At 32.2% G+C, this 21,309-nt stretch overlaps 3 protein-coding genes and 1 long non-coding RNA gene across 4 annotated transcripts; 2 read left to right on the top strand and 2 right to left on the bottom strand.

The window, feature by feature from the left end:
* Positions 1-1,987: 1,987 nt before the first annotated feature.
* Positions 1,988-3,010, top strand: LOC141609512 (ethylene-response factor C3-like). The gene has a single exon (XM_074428551.1). The coding sequence runs from the start codon at positions 2,005-2,007 to the stop codon at positions 2,815-2,817; it is 813 nt and encodes a 270-aa protein (XP_074284652.1). The 5' UTR covers positions 1,988-2,004; the 3' UTR covers positions 2,818-3,010.
* Positions 3,011-13,610: 10,600 nt separating this feature from the next.
* Positions 13,611-17,071, top strand: LOC141606835 (serine/threonine-protein phosphatase PP1 isozyme 2-like). The gene is made up of 4 exons (XM_074426169.1): positions 13,611-14,387; positions 15,630-16,189; positions 16,274-16,492; positions 16,778-17,071. The coding sequence occupies exons 1-4, from the start codon at positions 14,213-14,215 to the stop codon at positions 16,796-16,798; spliced, it is 975 nt and encodes a 324-aa protein (XP_074282270.1). The 5' UTR covers positions 13,611-14,212; the 3' UTR covers positions 16,799-17,071.
* A 680-nt stretch (positions 17,072-17,751) lies between these two features.
* Positions 17,752-20,958, bottom strand: LOC141606836 (uncharacterized). Its single transcript, XR_012526843.1, has 3 exons — positions 20,870-20,958; positions 18,926-19,093; positions 17,752-18,479 (listed from the first exon to the last, which is right to left on the bottom strand). It is a non-coding gene; the product is annotated as an uncharacterized LOC141606836 (long non-coding RNA).
* LOC141606834 (F-box/LRR-repeat protein At4g14096-like) lies at positions 19,273-20,595 on the bottom strand. The gene has a single exon (XM_074426168.1). The coding sequence runs from the start codon at positions 20,511-20,513 to the stop codon at positions 19,371-19,373; it is 1,143 nt and encodes a 380-aa protein (XP_074282269.1). The 5' UTR covers positions 20,514-20,595; the 3' UTR covers positions 19,273-19,370.
* Positions 20,959-21,309: the final 351 nt, after the last annotated feature.

Raw genomic sequence — 21,309 nt, 5'->3', positions numbered from 1 at the left:
ACGTAACTACGCCCATGTTCGATGAATTAAATAATTAATGCTATAAAGATTTTGATAAATAATTAGAAAATATAAATATAGTTAGCTCTATAATCGTCAAAACATAAATAATACGGAGTAGGACGGAAGTATCTATTTTAAACTTAAAACGGTTCAAATAACACAGATAAGACAATAGCATATAGAAATGCAGAATGTCTAGTTATTAGCAAAATAAAATATGTCCTATTCATGCAAATGAAATGTGATTTGTTCGTGTTAATAGTAAAAAGGATATATTCGTCTAAGAAAAGACTAATTGAAACGCAACAATCTAAGTTATATACAGTAAAATATACTAAGGTTCGTGGTCAAAATTAACAAACACGGGAATAATAAATGAGATAAAGCCTAAAGGTAACTAATTAAATGCAATAAAAATTAAAAAGTATCGTCCTAAATTATAACATCAGAAAAGACAAGCAAGCGTGATGAAATGGTTCAGTGAATGTAGGATTGACGACTAATATCAAACATTCATGGACCAAAAAGGTAAATAATATTAATATCTCTCCACGTACGACTGAGTTTAGTTTTTTGGTCTTAAAAGTTAAAAGCATGCTTTCACTTATAATAGTCCATGTAAATCAAGTGATACCCGTTAGACCAACAAAAAGATGATGACTATAAAAGTAGTTATCTTCTTTAAATAGACTTGATAAAATTGACCCGATTTAATTAACTAGGTTGATGTGTACTTGGTAGGGCACAAATATCATTGATATGAATAATTGACCCGACATCGTTTAATTCGATTATGTTCCGGGTTTAATTCCAGAGCAGATATGTGCTACCACTCGTAGCTCGTAGAATGATGTCCTTGCTTGAATCCTCCTTGCGGTCTCCTGAAACGATGAACAAACTGAGGGCTCGGCTTTGGCCGAGCGTACTCACTCCGACGCTCAAGTCAGTTAACTTAGAGAGGTAAGTTGTTGTTACTTGGCTAAGAGTATAATGTAGAGAGATAAGGAAGATATTACCAGATGAATAGTGGTTATTAGGTTCATTTTTTTGTGGATCCTTTCCTCAATGAAGGTTGAGGAGTATTTATAGACTTTCACCTTTTGTCACGTAGTGGCCAAGTGGCCAAGTGGCTAGCAGGTGGAAAGACTGATCTACCCTTGGCCGAGTGACCAATGGCAGGCCGGCGGGCCCTATTGACTCACCGCCGAGGGGTCTTGGATATGAGTACGCGGGTATGTGTCATTTGGCGAGTTGCCATGCCGAGACCAGCCGACAGTAGATGGGTCGCATTGGCTATTTGTCTAAGTCGTTGACTTGCTGTGGATATTTTTGACCTTGCTCAATATGTTGACTTGGTCAGCGGTGCAGAATATGCCCCATCAGATTAGAATGCTCATTGTCGCATTATCGACATAATCGTTAAATAACTTGATAATAAGCAACATATTTAAAATGACCGAATTTGAAATGACTCGATCCAGCCCTAATTCTTGCATACCTTAAACGACCCACCCGAATTAACTAGCCTACACTCGATCCAGTTAACCCAACCCAACCTTGCCAGATTTAGTCGTATATCTCAGAAAAAATATAGTAACGGTTTTTACGTATTTTTACCTATTGTATTCATGTTGACAACCTGACAATATAAGAGATATTCAGAATAACCTAATGATTTGAACATTTTTCGATAGTGAATTATTATATTAGTTTTATTTTTATTTTAAAAAAATCTTAATAATTCCAAAATAAATTGCATAGATTTTTTTATTATGATGTCACTTGAGCAAGTGAGCTATATATTTATACATCCGTACAAGTTATTATATGATCATACTCCGTATTCATTATCATTATTCAGCTGCCATCTCATGACCTGGCCGCCAATCTTTTTTTGACCCACGTGTTACATTTTTATCTAACAAAATAATCGATAATGACCCTTTCAAATTAAATTATTACATCTTCATGCAAATCTCTATTTATTATTATTAACTTAATATGACTATTTTTGGACCGCCCTCCATTTTATTCGTCTATATATATAGGCAAATTCATTATTTGCATACTACATTTATAACAGAAACTACACAACTTAGACTAACACACCAAAAAAAAAAAAAAAAAAATACTATGAGCTCATCCTCTTCATTTTATGATTCATCGTCCTCGGGATCGATCTCATGGGATGATCAATTTAATTTTCAAAATTGTCTCCCATTTAACTTTAATGATTCCGAAGAGATGTATCTCTTCGAAATGTTGGCAACTGTGCCTGATACCACGACCACTACCACTACCACGACCAGTATTAACTCAATTCGAGTTAAAGAAGAGGAAGTGACATCTACTATGAATAGTAATAGTAATAGTAATAGTAATAACGTTCTGGTTGAGACCAGGACGTACAGAGGAGTAAGGAAACGTCCATGGGGTAAATTTGCAGCGGAAATAAGAGACTCGACTAGAAATGGAGTTAGAGTATGGCTAGGAACGTTTGATACGGCTGAAGCCGCGGCTTTGGCTTATGATCAAGCTGCGTTATCGACTAGAGGATCGACAGCTGTCCTTAACTTTCCGGTTGAGATAGTTGAAGAGTCGCTTAAGGAGATGGATTATAAGTTTGGTGACGGGTGTTCTCCGGTTTTGGTCATGAAAAACCGGCTTTCTATTAGGAAAAATAGGTCAAATTTGTGTAAGATGAATAAAGAGATTAGAAGAAAAAACAATAACACAAATAATAATGTGTTTATTTTTGAAGATTTGGGTTCGGATTATTTGGAGCAACTATTAGCGGAAAGTGAAGGCATTTAATTAGTTTTATTATTGTGTTTATAGTTTAATTTAATACTTCCCGTCCCGGTCAATAGTTTACATTTACGTTATTTTCTCCTCACAAATATTGGAAATGTAAACTATTCACTGGGACATAGGAAGTACCATTTATTGATGTTAGATTATGTGAATTTAATGATATTTTTTCATAAACTTTTTAATTGGAATATTATTTATTATCTATTTTTAGTAAATGCAAAATTAAGTGAGATTACGATGGTGAATGTGATCTTGGTTGTAGTTATCTATCTAGTCGGGTCAATTTATATCGACCCTACCAAAAAAAAATAATGCTACTAGATTATTGTCATCCCGACCTCAGCACATTACCTAAGCAAACAATCGCTAAATTTTCTGTCACGTACAATTATGTTGTATTATATTTCTTTCCTTTCAGTTAATAGTTATATTATGTTTGAGTTTCTTCAAAACTAAACACAATATAAATATTGATTGGGATAGGAGGAGTAAAATTCTAATATCACGTGCATTCATCTCATTTATATTATCTTTGATGGTAGAAAATTTTCGGGTAGTTCATATTCAAACCCTATCAGCATTAAAATCTAATAGAATATAAATATTATAGTTAGGCTTTAATCATTAACTCAAGGTTTTGATTGAGATGTTTCATCTATTAAAATCGTTATCTTAAACAGCCTAAAAAAGAATAGTCAAATTTCAATAGCTTTGACCATAACAATCAACTATGAACAATGAAATAAATACTACCTCTGTTTTTGTATATATGACATTTTATTTTACGAGGTAAGTCTTTAACTTGAATATATACAAAAATGTATTTGCATTATCCTTTTTGTGTGTGTTCTTTTTCACTATCAGGTTTCATGAGAGACCGTCTCCCACTAATTTAGTGGGAGACATAATAGAGAAAAAATAAATTGAGTGGGTCCCCCACCCCATCATGTGAGAGGTCTCTCAATAACGCTATTGAGAGACCGTCTCTCCGGAGTTTTTGTGTTTCACTATTTAGCTACAAATTAAAAGTTGCAAGTTGATTAAAGTCGAGCATAATTTGAAGATAAATGGTGGGTACCAAACAACCAATAATCATCAACTTTATAGCACTGTTTAAGCATAATGATTTTCATAATTTACTCAAACTTGGAGTATTATATATGGCCCATTCTATAAGCTAGTAACATTATTGAATTTATGCATAGTTTATTATTGTAGATGACCGTCATATAATGCAATAATCGACAGATAAAAAGGAAACATTTTACGATTAATTACGATTAATAAATGACCATTTTAAAAAAAAAAAAAAAAAGTCACTTGATAATAATAAAATGATAATTTTAGCATAAAATAATTACGGAGTACATTTTTTTTATAAAATAATCGCTTTTTATGTGGTTGCATAGTTATAACTTATAATTTGTATTATGCATTTTCGACTTACTTTACGTAGCTAAGGTCTACGGATCTTATCTTTAATTTGCCAAAGTCTATAAATTAATCTATAGGATCTAATACTCATTGCGACAAATTAAATAATGAATTAATCAGACAAAAACGTTAATAGTTCGTTGTATAGTTCGCATGCAATAATGCGCATGCATACCGAAGTAGATAGGGTAATTCTTGTATAATCGATTTTACAATAAAACATGGTACTATAATTTATAGCGAGTATAAGTATTCATCATCGTCTATCTCTTTCATAAAAATAAAGATGTGTTTATTAACTTATTATGGACTGTCTAGATGTATAGTTGTTTTGTTCGAGTTTTTCCGCATAATTGACTAGATGAGTGTTTATCATCGTTTATTTCTTTCATATAAATTGAACGGTGTACAAGACAATAAAAAAAAATGAAGGACGTTGGACATTATGATTTTCCAAAATTAGGGTGCCAAACTAGATGTGTACATTAAAATTATTCACAAATTTCTCATTTTATATTTTCTTAACTTTAAACGGAAAAAAATGTGCCTACTTTATAATAAAAACTGATCATTTAGAAATAAAAACATATATTTAAAATTGTCATCACTTTCTAACAATAATCTGGTGATAACATTTTATCATAAAATGATCACTTATTATCCGTTTTAACTTAAAACAGATAGATACCAACGATTCGAAACGAGATTTCTTGAAAAATATTTTAATAGTACAAATGTCAAAATTTCGGGTTGTTGGTCATAATCATAAGGATCTTGTGAAACAATTGAAAGTGTATATGTTAATATGTACCTTAAGAAAGAGCCAACTAATGATCTAAGAAATAATCTTAGGGTTGCTTTCTTTAATCAGTAAATTGATTGTTAACATTACGTTTAGAATTGGATCACTTATTTTGGTCAAATGATGTTACGTCTTTGGCTACTCAGACTTGACTTTGCATGTCTCTTTGTGACTTTTTGTTTCTTAATTTCAAGAATAATAAGCTACTAATTAATCTTAGCTCACTAAATTTTCTTGCTCTTTATATAGTACATAGTTATATATACTTACTCCGTCCCGGTCATTTGTATACCTTTGGTTTCGTGCGTATAAAGATCAAGAAAAGAGGAGACGGTCAATTAGGTGATGAAATATGGATCAAATTGAGTGTGGAGCTCAAATTGCCCATCAAGGCATTTCCAAAATAGAAAGGTAAACAATTGACTAAGATACCAAAATAAAATAGATAAACAAATAACTGAGAGGAAATACTTACCTACATAATCGATCTTAGTTCACTTGTCCCCTTCATAAAAAAAAATATCGTACAAAGTTTGGCGAATTAACAATGTAATTGATCGAGTGAATACAAAAATTCTTAATTTTTATCTATACACTTCATTTTTTCAATAATTAGCAGGGACGAGTGGACGACCGCCCCTACTAGCTAGCCTCATCTTAGCTCCACCACAAAAGTAAAAATTATTATAATTAAACTGTAGCAGAAATGCCAGCTTACATAACTTATAAAGTCACTGAGTTGTAATACTCGCAACATAAGTTTAAAACGTTAGTATTACCACCTTTGAACTCTTTTTACACCAAACAACGTTAAATAATCTGGCAGAGCTAAGGGTAACAGGGATGTTAGAGCATCCGCAAAGGTGGGGAGGTGCCTCCCCATATGTACTCTCTCTCTTCAAATGGGGAGCCTCATTATTGCACACACTTCCCCTTAATTAGAGGCTCCACCATTTGTAGGGGAGGTTCTCATATGAAAAAGTGGGCCAAGTTCTATTAAAAAGTGGACCAAATATATTCATGTGAGATCTTGTTTGATTCGTCTTTACGAGTACATTAAAAATATCGAACTTTTATAATTTTTGCAAATACGTAGCTAACGATATTTACCGCGTAAAACACGCGTTGACAAACGTGAAAAAGTAAAGTGGTAAAGTGGAGTTGAAATGGGGAACCCCATTGTTGCAGAGATGTACTTATGAAATGGGGAGGTTAAATGAAAAAGTTAGTGAAAAATTAGGTGGACGAATAAGAAAAGGAAAGAGAAAATATGGGGAGCCCCATTGTTGCGGATGCTCTTTATGTGTTCGGCACTACTGACGGTTAGAAGTTTCAAAGTATTTAGTTAACATTTTCCAACTTTATTCGAGTTTTCCTTATATCATTATTATCCTGCGTTTTTGCTAAAATTTTACGCCTCGCTGAATTCAAATCCTATCACCACACTTATTAAATAGTAGATAATTTAATAAACGTTGGCATAGTGTAAAGTAGCCTTGCATTTGATCTACAAATAGCATGCATGAAGTGAAGCTTACCACTTTTTTTTTTTTTTTTTTTTTTAAATTTTTTTTTTGTACTCGTAAAAGTGAAAGCAAAGGTTTGATATAGACATGGTCACGTGGGTGGTCATGGTGTTTGTAGAAATTTGGCTGCCCGCAACTGTGTAGTGTGTATACAACTATGATTGTGATTTATATTCGTCTTTTGCATGCATACAAAATTATTTGGATTTTAGCAATGTAGTACTACTAGTAAATAAAATGTAGAGAGATTACTATTATCGCAAAAATAAAAATAAAAATAAAATGTAGAGAGATTACTCAATAATTTACTACTTTATAGTTCTAACACTACTAAGTATGATTAATTTAGTAAATTACTTTGCTTTATTTAAATAGCACATCACGTTTCACGACATCATATGAAAATGAATCAAAATTGTCTATAAAACGATATTACACAAGATTAAAATTCTAATTTTTTAATTTGAAATTAACTTAATTGAATAAAATGAATAGACTAAATTGATCTGAAATGACCCGAGCTAAACTAACCGAATTAGAAAAAGAAAACGAGAAATTGACCTTACTATTCGGCGACTCGAGAAGTTTGTTAAATGTTGTCGACGATGAATAGCAATTGGGATTTAAAGTGGCTTCTTTGAACATATCAGTTAAAGCCCAAATAGACATGTGATCAGCCGACCTACTTGAAGTGTTGGGCCTCAACCCAGTGACCAATTCTAAAGCCCAAATGCTTCTTATCCAATGGAAATGAGCCCATGACAAGGAGAAATTCTTCTACTCCGTATGTATTTGGTATATCACGTGTCGTGATGATATTACAGATTTACAGTATACTAAATGTTCGATGAAGTGATATTACGGGTAACAATAAGATATATAAATTCGCAATACGTGCATTGATACTTCATTTGTTTAAAATAATTCAGTACATTTGAGGTTTTGAATAACAAATATTAGAGATGTGTTTTAACTGAATATATGAAGTTGATCTGAGTGACCTAAGAAACGGTAAAATAATATTCTTGTTAAGTTTACGGGTATGCTAAATGTCCATACGTAACTAAATATCATTTACAAACACGATATTGGCTTCATTTTACATCTTTATAGTTTTTCGTCATTGCTCACATGGAAATTTCAATCTCTATTTAATAAGAGGATACATACTACTAATCTACTATACTCTAAAAGCATGAGAAATAAATTAATATTATTCTCCATCTAATATATTTTTCTCTAAGCATGACAAATTAACTAACATTATTCTCCATCGAATATATTTTTCTCCAAACACGCGTAATTAAATTAAACATGCTGATTACGAAGTATAAGTTTTGAAAGCAATAATTTACAATCCTTCTTGATTTGAGACAAGTCCATTGCCCAACAACTCAACTTATTCTTAAAACATAATACCAAAAAAAAAAAATTAGTCACGAAACAACTCATAAATATAAGCAAGTACACATCTTTTTCTTAAGTTTTGAAAATTAGGTCGGGCTTAATGTTCTAACCTTAACCTAACTTAATTTAATAGGTTCTAATCAGTTAATCAGTTTAAGATTAAATCAGATATTCATAAACGAAAATACGAGTATAAGAGCTACCAAATCAATTTGCAGGCTAATTCCACCGACTCAAAAAGTTATTTACATTTTTATTTTTTCGTGAGAAATATATTAATTAAATGCAAATAATTTATTGAATCAAATGGACTCATAATCTATATATACTAGTATGGGTGCCCGGCTTCGCCCGGACTACCTCTATTTAGCATTAAAATATATTTTCAATTAACTAAAACTACTTTAAGTTGCATAACTCATAAATTTATCATTAATATATTTTTCTATGATACGGAATATATCTTAAAATTACAATGAAATAAATTATGAGACAAATTCACTACTTCCGTTATTAATATTTTATTTAAATCGATTACTTAGCTAATTTTTCATATATACTTCCTTTTGTTCTTAGAATTGTTAACTTTTATTACATTTGTTATTATTACTTTTATTTTCACTACTCCCGTCGTAATTATTGTTACTTTCACTACTTGTACATTAATATTGATAATTTCACTACTCCCATTGTTACTTCTGTTACTTTCACTACTCCCGCTCGCTGCTAATATTGTTATTTTGACTATTCAAATGAGTGATTATTATCATATTACTATATCCAATGTTATTACAATTCTTTTCACTACTAACATAATTACTTTTACTCTTTAAGTATCCAATGAGTGATTTACATATATGCATTAAATATATTACTTATATGCATTAAATTAATTAAATCGAAATAATTATGGAATATTATATTTTTTGGAAATCTAGCCTGATTTATTTACTTTTTAATAGCTTTCAAAATATAATATACTTATATCATATTTGTTTATGTTAAAATAATTAACATCTTTATACTAATTAATACCATAAGTGGGATATGTTTATTTTAAGGAAAATCACCATATTCCGGTGTTCTCTAAATTTATATTTCAACCAAAACTATGTAATATTTATATTGAAATTCCGTGTTCAGGTCCATCGCACAGTGCTATTGATTTAAAACTATATAGTATAATTAATTTGTATTTTTTATAGATTTATTTAATTACATTGAAGTCTTGGTTTCTGGAATTAATATATATAGTATTGATTTTATGATGATAATAATTAATATCATAAGTGTGCATGTTTATACTAACTAATTATTTTATTTCAAGAAAATTGACCATCTTCTAATCTTCTATAAATATTTAGGAAAATTACAGGCATCTTCTTTTTTTTAGTCTCCTTGAAAATGACCATCTTAATTAATTATTTTATTTTAAGAAAATTGACCATCTTAATTAATTATTTTATTTTAAGGAAATTGACCATGTTTAGGAAAATTACCAAGCTTCTATATAATTTAATTTTAACCCAAACTATATAATATTTGCATTGAGATCCCTTAATCGGGTCCATCACACGGTGCTATTGATTTAAAACTATATAGTATAATTAATTTGTATAACTTTTTTTAATTACATTGAAATCCCTTGGTTTCTGGATTTAATATATACTAGTATTGGTGCCCGGCTTCGCCCGAGCTACCAAAAATAAAAGAGAGTTTTTTCGAGCGATCTGAGAGCGTCCACATCATCAAAACTAAATTTAGGAAAGTATAATTTTTGATGTAAAAAATAAAGTGGAGAATCTTTTAATTATTATAATATGTATATTTCCTAAATTATATTCAAGTGATATTTCCAATTTTTATATCAAACTTTTACATTTCATTTGTCAAAAAAAAATCGTTAAAAAAATTATGAAAATAATATAATTAGCTTTGTGGTAAAAAATGTTATCATTAGAGTATAAATTTCATATTATTTGCACATATTAAAGATGATGTACTTCTTAATATGAAAACTTGTGTACTTTTTAGTATGTTTTGTCCCACATTGAAAAATAAGTAGTGTGGTGAACATACTACATATAAATAGTAGAATTGTCCCACATCGAAAGATTAGTATAAGGTGGGTGATTCTATAATTATAAATAGGAGGCATACTTGGAACTCAGGCATCAACCCAAAATCTTTTGAGTCTCTTAAGTATTGTCTTGGAGAGCTCTTAAAAGTTTATATCATTATATTTTCTACCTATAGATTTTATATGTCCCACATTGAAAATAATGTAGGTGTGGTAAATATACTACGTTTAAATAATATAATTAGAATTGTGTTAAAAAAACATTTATCATTAGAGTATAGGTTCATATCATTTGCACATATTTTAATTATAATAAAAAAAATAAAAAACAAACGTATGAATATTAATAGATAATATAGTATTTGCTTATTATTAAATCGGGTTGGATGTCGAATTAGGTTCAAAAAATACGGTGTACTTTTAAATATGTTATTCGTCTCACATTGAAAAATAATGTAGGTGTGATAAATATATACTACGTATAAATAGTTGAATTGTCCCACATCATAAGATTATCATAAGGTGAGGTGATCCCGTGATTACAAATATGATTTATCCTTGGAACTTAGGTATCACCCCAAATATATTGAATCTCTCAAAGTATACTTATTATATAAGAGACTTTAAACATAATCTTGAATTAAATGTTAAATTTTTAAAGTTGTAACATTTTTTTAGGTGGGAGAAAGATCGATAAAATGGTCAATATTATAACGAAAATTTTTTATGGTACCCTCGAATTTTGTTAGATTACACATAATATCCCTAATTTTAAGTTTGTACGTATAATACCCTTGTGTTTACTTTTTTCATAACGCCGTTACTCCTTTGAGTAACTAGATGAGTAATTAAGCATGTCATGCTATTTGTGTTTTGTTATTTAGATATTAAATGTTAGTTTATTAAATAAAATATGGATTTAAGAATTAGATGATGAAGTGTTTGTGTAATAGATAACAAAAGAAAAAGGCGTCAAAAGTCATAGGAGCAATGACATTATGACAGAAGTTGTCAAATGGTAATATGGGAAAGAAAAAGGTGAACACAAGGGTACCATTTGTAGAAACTTAAAATTAGGGGTACCATGTGTAATCTATCAAAGTTCAAGGTTACCATGAGAAATTTTCAATATTATAATGATATAGTTAATTAAATTTTCATTTAAAAGAGAGAGATATCCGTACCAATAAAACAATAAAGGGGGTATTATTTTTTAATTGTTATTTTATTGTCACGCCATCAAACTTAACGTCTATTTAACAGCCTTTATATTAGGGGGTTGTTGGGAAATGTGTCCTCAACAATAGTGCGATCATATGATTTAAATATCATTATTAAATCTCATTTTAAGAATACATGTGGGATGTAATATTTTACAGTCAACTGGTCCACACATATCGGTAATGATTGGCTGACTAGAGTTTGACATTCTTTTGTCGTGCGACGGTGGTGATCGATTGATCCCCTTAGGTCATACCTATAGGGAAATACTCTTAATTGATTATTTAATTAATCGTATACCGATACGAGTTAATTAAATTGCTTAAAATTGACGGATGATTTTGTGAGTATAATTTACGTATCTTATTGTAAATATGATTAAATGAGACACGGTCTAAGTAATCGAATTATTTTATTACTTGGATGAAATTATTGTTTACAGAAACAATTGAATCGGAATGAATAAATTATTATAAATACAGAATGTTGTAGTTTATAATTTGGAAACATTTTTGGTACAAGTAATTACGAATTACTAGTCGATTTTGTAAATGACATATTTTATGAGTATGTTGATTTTTAATATGTTAAAAATACATTACATTGTGACATGTCATGTAACATGTCACATGTGACAAATTTGACAAATGACAAAAATAAAATGGATTCTTCATTTTATGTCTAAAAACCGAAAATGGTAAGGGAGTGTAAGAGATGTATTGTGTTTTTATCTTGAGTGGAAAACACAATTATCATATCTAATTAGTAGCCTTGCACACCTACCTTTTAGAGAAGAGCAAAAATGAAATGCATTGGGCATTCTACCCAATGCATTTTCGGCCACTCCACAAGAAAAGAGAAGTGAGCTTTTCTCTTTGATCATTCATTCATTCTTCCCATCCAATTTTCTAGTGTAAGAAAATTCATCTAAAACTCTCTACATATTGTGAAATCTAGAGAAATAAAACTCACCTTATCTCCTCTCTTGACCGAAATTCAAGAGCAAAAATTACAATTTATATTGTGTCAATTTTATAGTAAAACCAATATTATTACTAGATCTAAATAATATTGGTTATTAAGAGATTCCTTGGGTATATGCTTTTGGGAGGGATTCTATACTTGAATCCTTGTTCTTCCATTTGGAGAGCTCAAGAACAAGAGAGAAAGGTGATCTCTCTTGTGCCCATAAGAACCGAAATTACAATGTAAGGGTGATTTCTTCTCTATTTTATTATATTGTTTGCATGCATAAAATCCGTATTTAATTTTATGACAAATTAATTTAAACATATATGAGTATGTTAGTATGTATATAGATCTACATTTCCTTCAGGGGTACCATGGGAAAAAATTGGAACTTCAAGGATACCATAAGCAGATTCTTAAAAGTAGGGGTAACATGGAAAATCTGACAAAATTAAGGGGTACCACGGGAAATTTCAGTATCTCAATTATGATAAAAAAAAATGAAGAAAAACAACGACAAATATTAATGGAGAGTACTTGATCATATTATTAAACTTAAATATAACTATTAGATATAATGAGTAACGATTAACCATATTCGGTATTCGGGATCTGGTTGAATGTTGAACTAAGTGCAAAAAAGATGGTGTAATTCTGAGTATGTTATTTGTCTCACATTGTAAAACAATGCAGGTTTGATGATATACTACGTATAAATAGTAAAATTGTCCCACATCAGAAAAATAATCCAAGTTTGGTGAATATATTACTTATAAATAATAGAATTGTCCCACATCGAAAGATTAGTATAAGGTGGGGTGATTATATGATTATAAATAAGAGTTAACCCACGTATTTATTAATTTTTTTTTTTTTTGAAAGAAATATTTTAATAATATGTAAACAAATCATTAGACATAGAATGTAAACATTAAACCTTTATCTTTTTTTTTTTTGCATTATAAATAAGTTAATTACCCCGTTGCAACGCACGGGCTTTCAAACTAGTAACTTTATAATTTAACATATGAACTCCTAAAATCATAAACAACTATGTAAGGATAAATCCAAGAGTAAGTCAAATCCAAGGGTAAGTCTTGTTTCAGACGAGTCACCGATTTTGACAATATTTTACAGCAAAATGTGACTACTTTTGGAAAAAAATGTCACCATAAGTCATAACACTAGTTAAACCATTATAGTTAATCTTAAAATAGTCTCAAAATCCTCTTATTATTTTTGATGGAAATAACCCGTCTCAAACAAGAATTTGGATAAAATCCAAAAGTAGAATTAATTTTTATTTTAAAAAGTGACTCAAGTCAACTATTTCTATTTCCTTCCCAAAACTAACGGCTCTTCCATCATTCATACATCACTCTCTACCGCGTAGCTCCACTTTCAATTCAAGCATAAAGTTCATCCCATCAAACAATTTATCTCAACTTTTCATTTTTTTTTATTCTATTCCTTAATTGCCCCACTTGATTTGATTTATACCCACTTTATTTATCTCAATTTACTTTATTTATTTATTTGTAATTAAAAATTGTAATTTTTCTTTGCTTTTGTTTCTTGCAAAGTTGGATGCTAGCATATATTCTTCCACACAAAATCACAATCAATATTGATCATTTCTAGTATAATTATACTAAAGTTTCAATCTTTATTGATCATTTATAGTATAATTATACTAAAGTTCAATCTTTAATGTTTTTTCCCACTTATTATTAATCAAAAATCAAAAATATAATTGAAGTTGTACTAAAGTTTCAATCTTTCATGTTTTCAACCACTTATAATTAAATAAATTATCATAATTATTATAATTATACTAAAGTTTCAATCTTTGATGTTTTTACCCACTTAAAATTAATCATTTTTATTCAAATTTTACTAAAGTTTCAATCTTTTATGTTTTTAACCACTAATTAATAATCAATAATATTGTGATTAATGGATTCTTATGTTCTTGATAGTATAATTAGTAGGTTGCTTGAAGTAAAGGGTAAACCTGGAAAATATGCTCCAATTTCTGAGAATGAAATTAGAAATCTTTGTATTTTTTCAAGGGTTATCTTCTTAAGGCAACCCAATCTCTTGGAACTTGGAGCTCCCATCAAAATTTGTGGTAATTTGTTCCTACTTTACCCTTTTTAGTTGATTTTTTTTGTTGTAATTACTGTTTAATTTTTGTTGGGTTTTCTGACTTTTGTTAATTACTTGTGAAAGTTTTGATCTTTAACTAGATAGTGGCATGGGTTTTGGTTGGTTTATCATAATAAGATTACAAGTTAATTGTATGATTAAATTGAATTTTTGTTTGATTGCTTTTTGTGATGTTTAACTTTGATGAATTAGATAGGAATTTCATATAGAATTTGCTTATTTTGTGGGATTTATAGCTAGCATAAATTTGTACTCCTTGATTGAAGACTTCTATGAATATACACAAATTCTCATTTGTGACTCGTCATAAGCTTGTGACGTCTCAAAGTCGGTTAAAATAATGTTAAAATGGGGAGGTGGTTGTAGGATGTTACAATTCACTTTTCGTCACAAGCAAGAATAGCCGATGAATATATGATTGAATCATGCTAGATTATAGACAGCTTTTATGATCAGAAATTATGCCTACTTTATTTCAGTGGAAGGGCTGAAGGAGCCAAGGAGGATTGGAGGGGATTTTTTTTAATGCTAACGGGATTGGAACGTATGTATCATGAGTATCACCCCTCATGACATATTAGCTGAACGTATGTAGTATTATGAGTTCTAATCAGTGGTGGAGCTAGGGGGGCTAGCAGGGACGATCGCCTCCCTAGCGGATGAAATTTTCGAAAGTTTTAGTTAAATTTTTCAAAAAAATAATTCGCGGGTGCCTTATGAAATTAGTCGTTCGCCCCCCCTAAGTTCAAATCCTGGCACCGCCATCTTGCTTGTTTAGATGTTTGACTGAAGGCCCATTAAGATTTATTCTTTAGTAAGCTTCATAGATGACTGAATCTATGATGGTGTTTTATGATTGGCCTAACCATGCCCTCTTGCATCAAACGCGTTGTAGGATTATAACGCCATGCTCGAGTTCTTGTATGAGTTAACTGGTTGTTATAGCACCCACTAGTTAGTGCCATTCTCGAGTTCTTGTATTGTCTTCCCAAGACTAGTTCATTGTTTTTAGTGTTTCATACTCAAGTGATTATGCGAAGTAGGAAAACAAAGGATAGCATGAGTTAGATGCGAATCTGAAGGTGGATTGATTGGTGGGTTAATCGTGAATGAAAGCTTAATGTGATTGTACAATATAAACGGGATGAAGAAAGTAGCAGTTTCGTATCATATCTCTGATGTGTTTGATCTCTTATATTGACAGGAGACATTCATGGACAGTATTCAGATCTCTTAAGGCTGTTTGACTACGGCGGGCTGCCTCCTAAATCCAATTACCTCTTTCTAGGTGATTATGTTGATCGCGGAAAACAAAGTCTAGAAACAATATGTCTTCTCCTGGCATATAAAATAAAATACCCTGAAAATTTTTTCCTTTTAAGGGGTAACCATGAATGTGCATCTGTAAATCGTATATACGGGTTTTACGATGAATGTAAGCGTAGGTTTAATGTTAGACTTTGGAAAGTCTTTACAGATTGCTTTAACTGCCTACCTGTTGCTGCTGTAATTGATGATAAGATTCTCTGTATGCACGGCGGAATTTCTCCCGACTTACATAACTTGGACCAGATACGTAATCTTCATCGTCCAGCTGATGTCCCTGAAAGTGGTTTGTTATGTGATCTTCTTTGGTCGGATCCTAGTAATGAGGTTCAGGGTTGGGGGATGAACGATCGAGGGGTTTCTTATACCTTCAGTCCTAATAAAGTTGCGGAGACTCTTGAAAAGCTGGACCTTGATCTTATTTGCCGTGCACATCAGGTCAGTATCTTTTTCGGCATTTTTCATTCCGTCCATCTCATACAATAGTTTTTGTTTCCCATTTAGACAGTTCCTGTTTTGCAGGTTGTTGAGGATGGTTACGAGTTTTTCGCTAGTAGAAGACTAGTAACTATCTTTTCAGCACCTAATTACTGTGGAGAGTTTGACAACGCTGGAGCTATGATGAGTGTTGATGAGAGTTTGATGTGTTCGTTCCAAATATTAAAGCCTGCAGACAAAAGGCCGAAGTTTGGTTTTGGGAGCTCGACTAGTGCGAAGATAGTGACTCCAGCTAAGGCTAAGGTATACTTCTAAACGTCATTCCGATGAATTTACTCCTACTTGTCCCTGACTCGATGATTTTGAGGTGTGCGTTCACCCATGGACGTTTCTAAAGGATGATTCATGTCAGCCGACCCCAAATCATTTTGGGATTAAGGCTCTTATGTTGTTGTTGTTGTTGTTGTTGTTGTTGTTGTTGTTGTTGTTGTCCCTGACTCAATGATTTTCTCATTTGAGCTAGTTGCTCATTGCTTAAAGGTGTATCTCATAACCGATGACAATTTGTTCATTCATCTGAATTTGCAGTCTTTCCGGTGGACATCATGAGGGGCATGCATGCGTAGAAGCTATATATGTCTACCCTTTTTGACACGATCTCTAACCGGGCTTCCACGGGCATACTCAATAATTCCGCGGCTTTCTTGTAATTCTCTGTTGTAAGTAATGGTTGATTTAACATCATCATATCTGTAATAATGTCCGTGATTATGGGACCGGGTTAATACATTCTAACCGCATTTGAGCTTGGCACATAAGAGTGTTTAGAGATACTTGTGATTATGGGACCGGGTTAATACAAATCGTAAATGTTTGATGTTCATGTTCCCTATTCATTTTCTTGGTCCGGCAAGTTATGTTACTCGCAAGGTATTCTTTCTTGTGACGAAAGAGATACTTGTGATATCTCACAACCACCTTCCCTTTCTATTATTATTTAAAATGGTTGTGAGACAGATGCCATAACTCGTAAGCTTGTGCGCATCACGAATGAGAATTTGTTAGATAAACTCGCTACTTAAGCAATGACTGTCAATCTTAAAAACATTTTTTTTTCAAATTATATGAATTTAATGTAGGAATTGTTGTTAGCCTTTGTTCTAGGAGACAATCTTTTTATTTCACAGTATAAAACAGTCTTACACAGTAACATTCTGGATACATCACTCGTGATCTCGATGATCATGAATTACTTTTTTCTTTTTTAAATCGTCTCAAGTCTACAATATATGAGTAGTAATTATCGGGTATTGACTGACCATATAGTATAGAGGTAGATGGTAGACCGTATTAAGTTTAAGACGATCTTGATACTGTGGCCTTCTAGTAGGCGAGGATATCGAAATAAACGTACCTTATCACATAGCTTGACTCTCCAAGCGAGTCGTTGAGGCTTCAGACACTAAACGTTGACTGTCATGCTCACATTAAATTGACATCCTTGACTCAATGACTCTTGATAAATGATATGCCCCATCGAACATGTCATATGCACGACTATATTTCGGGTTAGCTAAGATGAACCATCAAACAATAATAGAACAGCAGTTTTCATGATCACATCGCTATAATGCTATATGTATCAATAAATAGTTAAAAGACAGAAGATATCAAAATTGTAGTCTGGTTCATCATATGTTTCCATATTTCCAATGGAGCCAAAGACTCGCTACTCTTTGGTTCGGCATTATGATGGAAAAATGGCTCACTAAACTGGCTGCACTTCTTTCTCTTGTGAAGTAGTAGTTCTTTGATGCGGTTCTCGGCCCAAGGTCATTCGGAAACAGCCACTTTGTGTTGCTAACACAAGGGTAGGTCCCCCTTAGCCAGCAATTTGTGGGCGCCACCTAGGCGCTGGGGTAACGGCGTAGTTGTAGTTGTAGTCATCATCGGAATATATTATAGAACATGAGTTGGATGCCCTGGGTATCTCTTTGAGTGCGTTCTTAAATTGAATTAACTTAGGTGCGTCAAGTAGGATTTCGCCAGGTCCTTTTGCCATGGATATAACCAACTCTTCCAAAACAGATGCTTTACCAAGAAGTAGTCTCATCATATTCAGTTCTTGGTCACACCCCCGCCATTTGTAAATCCTGATTCGTTTGAGATGAGATTCGCAACATGAAGGGGTTGTTTGAGTTAGTCCCCAGCTAGTAGCTTCCAGTGCAGCTGCATCAGAACTGTCTTGTTCATGGAAATCACATGGAAGGGTTCCACGACCAAAGAAGCCCTGCAAACAACACACCATTTTGCAACACAGTTAGGTTTATGCAAACCACATGTATCGTCAAAGTTCTCAAAAAAACCCTGCAAACAAGAGTTAGGTTTATGCGAATAACATGTAGGGGAATCACGACCAAAGAAACCCGGCAAACAACACACCATTTTGTAATACAGGTAGATTTTTCCTTTAATGTCATTTTTTTCTTAAGACACAAAAATGTCAACGTTTTGTCAATCTCCTAAATAATAATGCCGTGATTCTTAGGAATTGCTCCATATTCCATTTTCGGCCTATTCTTTAGGATTGCACATTTCCATTTTGATTATGTTTTTGTTGATATTATTCTCCTACTTTATCGGTAAGACTCACAGCCTTAATCCTTGTGCATAAAGTAAATGGCACATTTCCAAAGAATCGGAGGGAGTAGCACGGAGAAGAAAACACGGACTAACCTCCATAAAAACAAGTTCTTCTAACAAAGGTGAACGATGAAAGATCAATAACAGCACAATATCCCATCTTGCGCTACAACATGTATCACAAAATACATCCAGCTTCAATGTTTTTAGATTACAAAACATAGGTAGTGGATCTTTCAACTTGGCAGCATGATAAAAACCCTTCAAAACAAAAACGTAGTGATTAGGCATTTTAAGACAGTTTCGATCCGGTAACTTGAGGCGGAACATGTACCACGCCTAATGTTCATTTACAACATCTTGTCTCTACACTCTCTATCTCACTTCTGTTGTCCCATTTGATTTTTGGTGGCAAAACAATGTCAACTACACTACTTTCCGTACAACTTTTTTAGACAATCTCAGGGGAAAAAAAAACTTATATGATCTTAAAATATAATAATTAATGTAGACCATTTTCACGTGTCTCTCAGATAAATTAGATAATGTGGTGAAAAAAAAAAAGTGTAACATATAAACCAGCGAGGATGAAAAAGGTGGAGAGACAAACCTTAGGAAACCATCCCCACATAGATAAATATTTAACATTAGACAAGGCTCTTGCAAGACTAAGCTGGTTCAGGAAAGCAGCCTCACAAGTGAAAAATTCCGGTTCGGGCACATAGATGCAAGCTTCGGCTAGTGCATTCATATTTATATTATATTTAATTGCTAAATTGTCGGAATATCTAAAATACTGCAAGTTAGGGGTGTCAATATGCACGAGGTCATTGCATTTGTCTCGTACTTCTTCTTTTCTGAGAACACTGTAGGAGAATCTCTGAAGCGAATGTGAGGAAATGACGAGACGATCCGCCTTCTCCCACAAACAATAAGTGATAGTGAGATCTTCCAGAGCAGGGCAGTTTGAAACTATCCTAGTGACAAAGTCGTGGTCATTAAAAACAAAGGAATGGAGGTTAAGGATTTTCAAGTTAGGGAGACAAATGGGCGGGATTTCAGTGCTACTGTTAATCTCAAGATTGCAATCAAGCGTCAACACCTCTAACGATTGGCGGGCAAAAAGTCCAGGGGGAAACTTAAATTCAGCAAAGTTGGGCACATGAAAGGAGAGGTCAAGTTCCCTAAGGCCACAATGGGCTAACGGGTAAGTGATCCACGCATAAAGACGGGAGGGTTCAAGGTTGGGGAAACAAGTTGGCCCACATCTGTGCTGACAACTATTCCAGGAACGAAGGAAAGTGGTTTTGTCCCCACCAGAACGAAGTCTAAACCGGGTAAGAGGCTGCTCAGATAGAGATAATTTATGCAGGACATTGTCGACAAATGACTCAAAAAGAGAGGAGCGCTCAACCAGATGGGGATATTCTACACAATGTGATACAGGAGAATCATCCAAGTCCACACTTGTTATCCAACAGAAAACTCGTCTCATTCTCTTGGATAGTACTTGGGTCGCAGCAGCATCCTTGGTTGGGAGCATCGACAAAATTCGAGTCAATAACTCATCAGGTAAACGGGTTAATCTATCCTCAGAAAACGGCTGCAGTAAACTGCTATTGTTACAGCACCTTTTCTGTTTCTGGTCCAAACTCCCCATCCAAACTCCGAAAATAAACATCGAATCGAATTCGTTATTTCTTACTGGGAAAGGGAAATCTGCAATTGAATATGATAATGACAAACTAACCCTAATTACCAAACAGCACTGGAAATAACATCATCATTGACATGAAAAAACCCTAGCTGGTTGTGAATCAACAACAAGCAACTTTGACGAGATTCAGCAAAAAAGGATGAATTGCTAAACAAATGATTAAAGACGGAGGGAACAAGAATCAATTGCTAAAAACAAATCAAATTAAGAAGAAGAAGAAGAAGAAATTGATGATGATTAACAAGCAAAAAGGGCAAATTTAATTGAGTTACAAATTACAACAATCAAGAATGACTTACAAATCAATCAATTGAACGAACCTCTTAATTGGAGAAGATGATGAACATGATGAAGATGATGAAGGAGACTCCGATAATAATTTGTATTTTTACTGGAGAAACTATAGGAAGTTGATACATACATTTACATATACACGACGTGGTGTATGGAAATTAGTAAGAGTCAGAATACGTGTCAGGAAATAATTTCTAACGTTTTTTTAAGCGATTTTTTTAATTAAAAATAATTTTTTTAAAAAAAATAAAACATATTTAAAATTAATATTTTAATTATATTCAACGTTTATGTTAATTATATTGACATAATTATTAAAATAAAGTTTTTTTAATAATTATTTCATTATTAAGTATTATAAAAGTTATATAAAGTTGACTTTTTAGTTGTGTTTATAACTTTTAATAATGAAAAATAAATAAATTTTTAACTATTTTTTCAAATATAATATATAAATATTAATATT

The sequence above is a fragment of the Silene latifolia genome, chromosome 10 (assembly GCF_048544455.1).
Source record: "Silene latifolia isolate original U9 population chromosome 10, ASM4854445v1, whole genome shotgun sequence".
Classification (NCBI taxonomy): domain Eukaryota; kingdom Viridiplantae; phylum Streptophyta; class Magnoliopsida; order Caryophyllales; family Caryophyllaceae; genus Silene; species Silene latifolia.
This window is presented reverse-complemented; position numbering and strand designations above follow the sequence as displayed.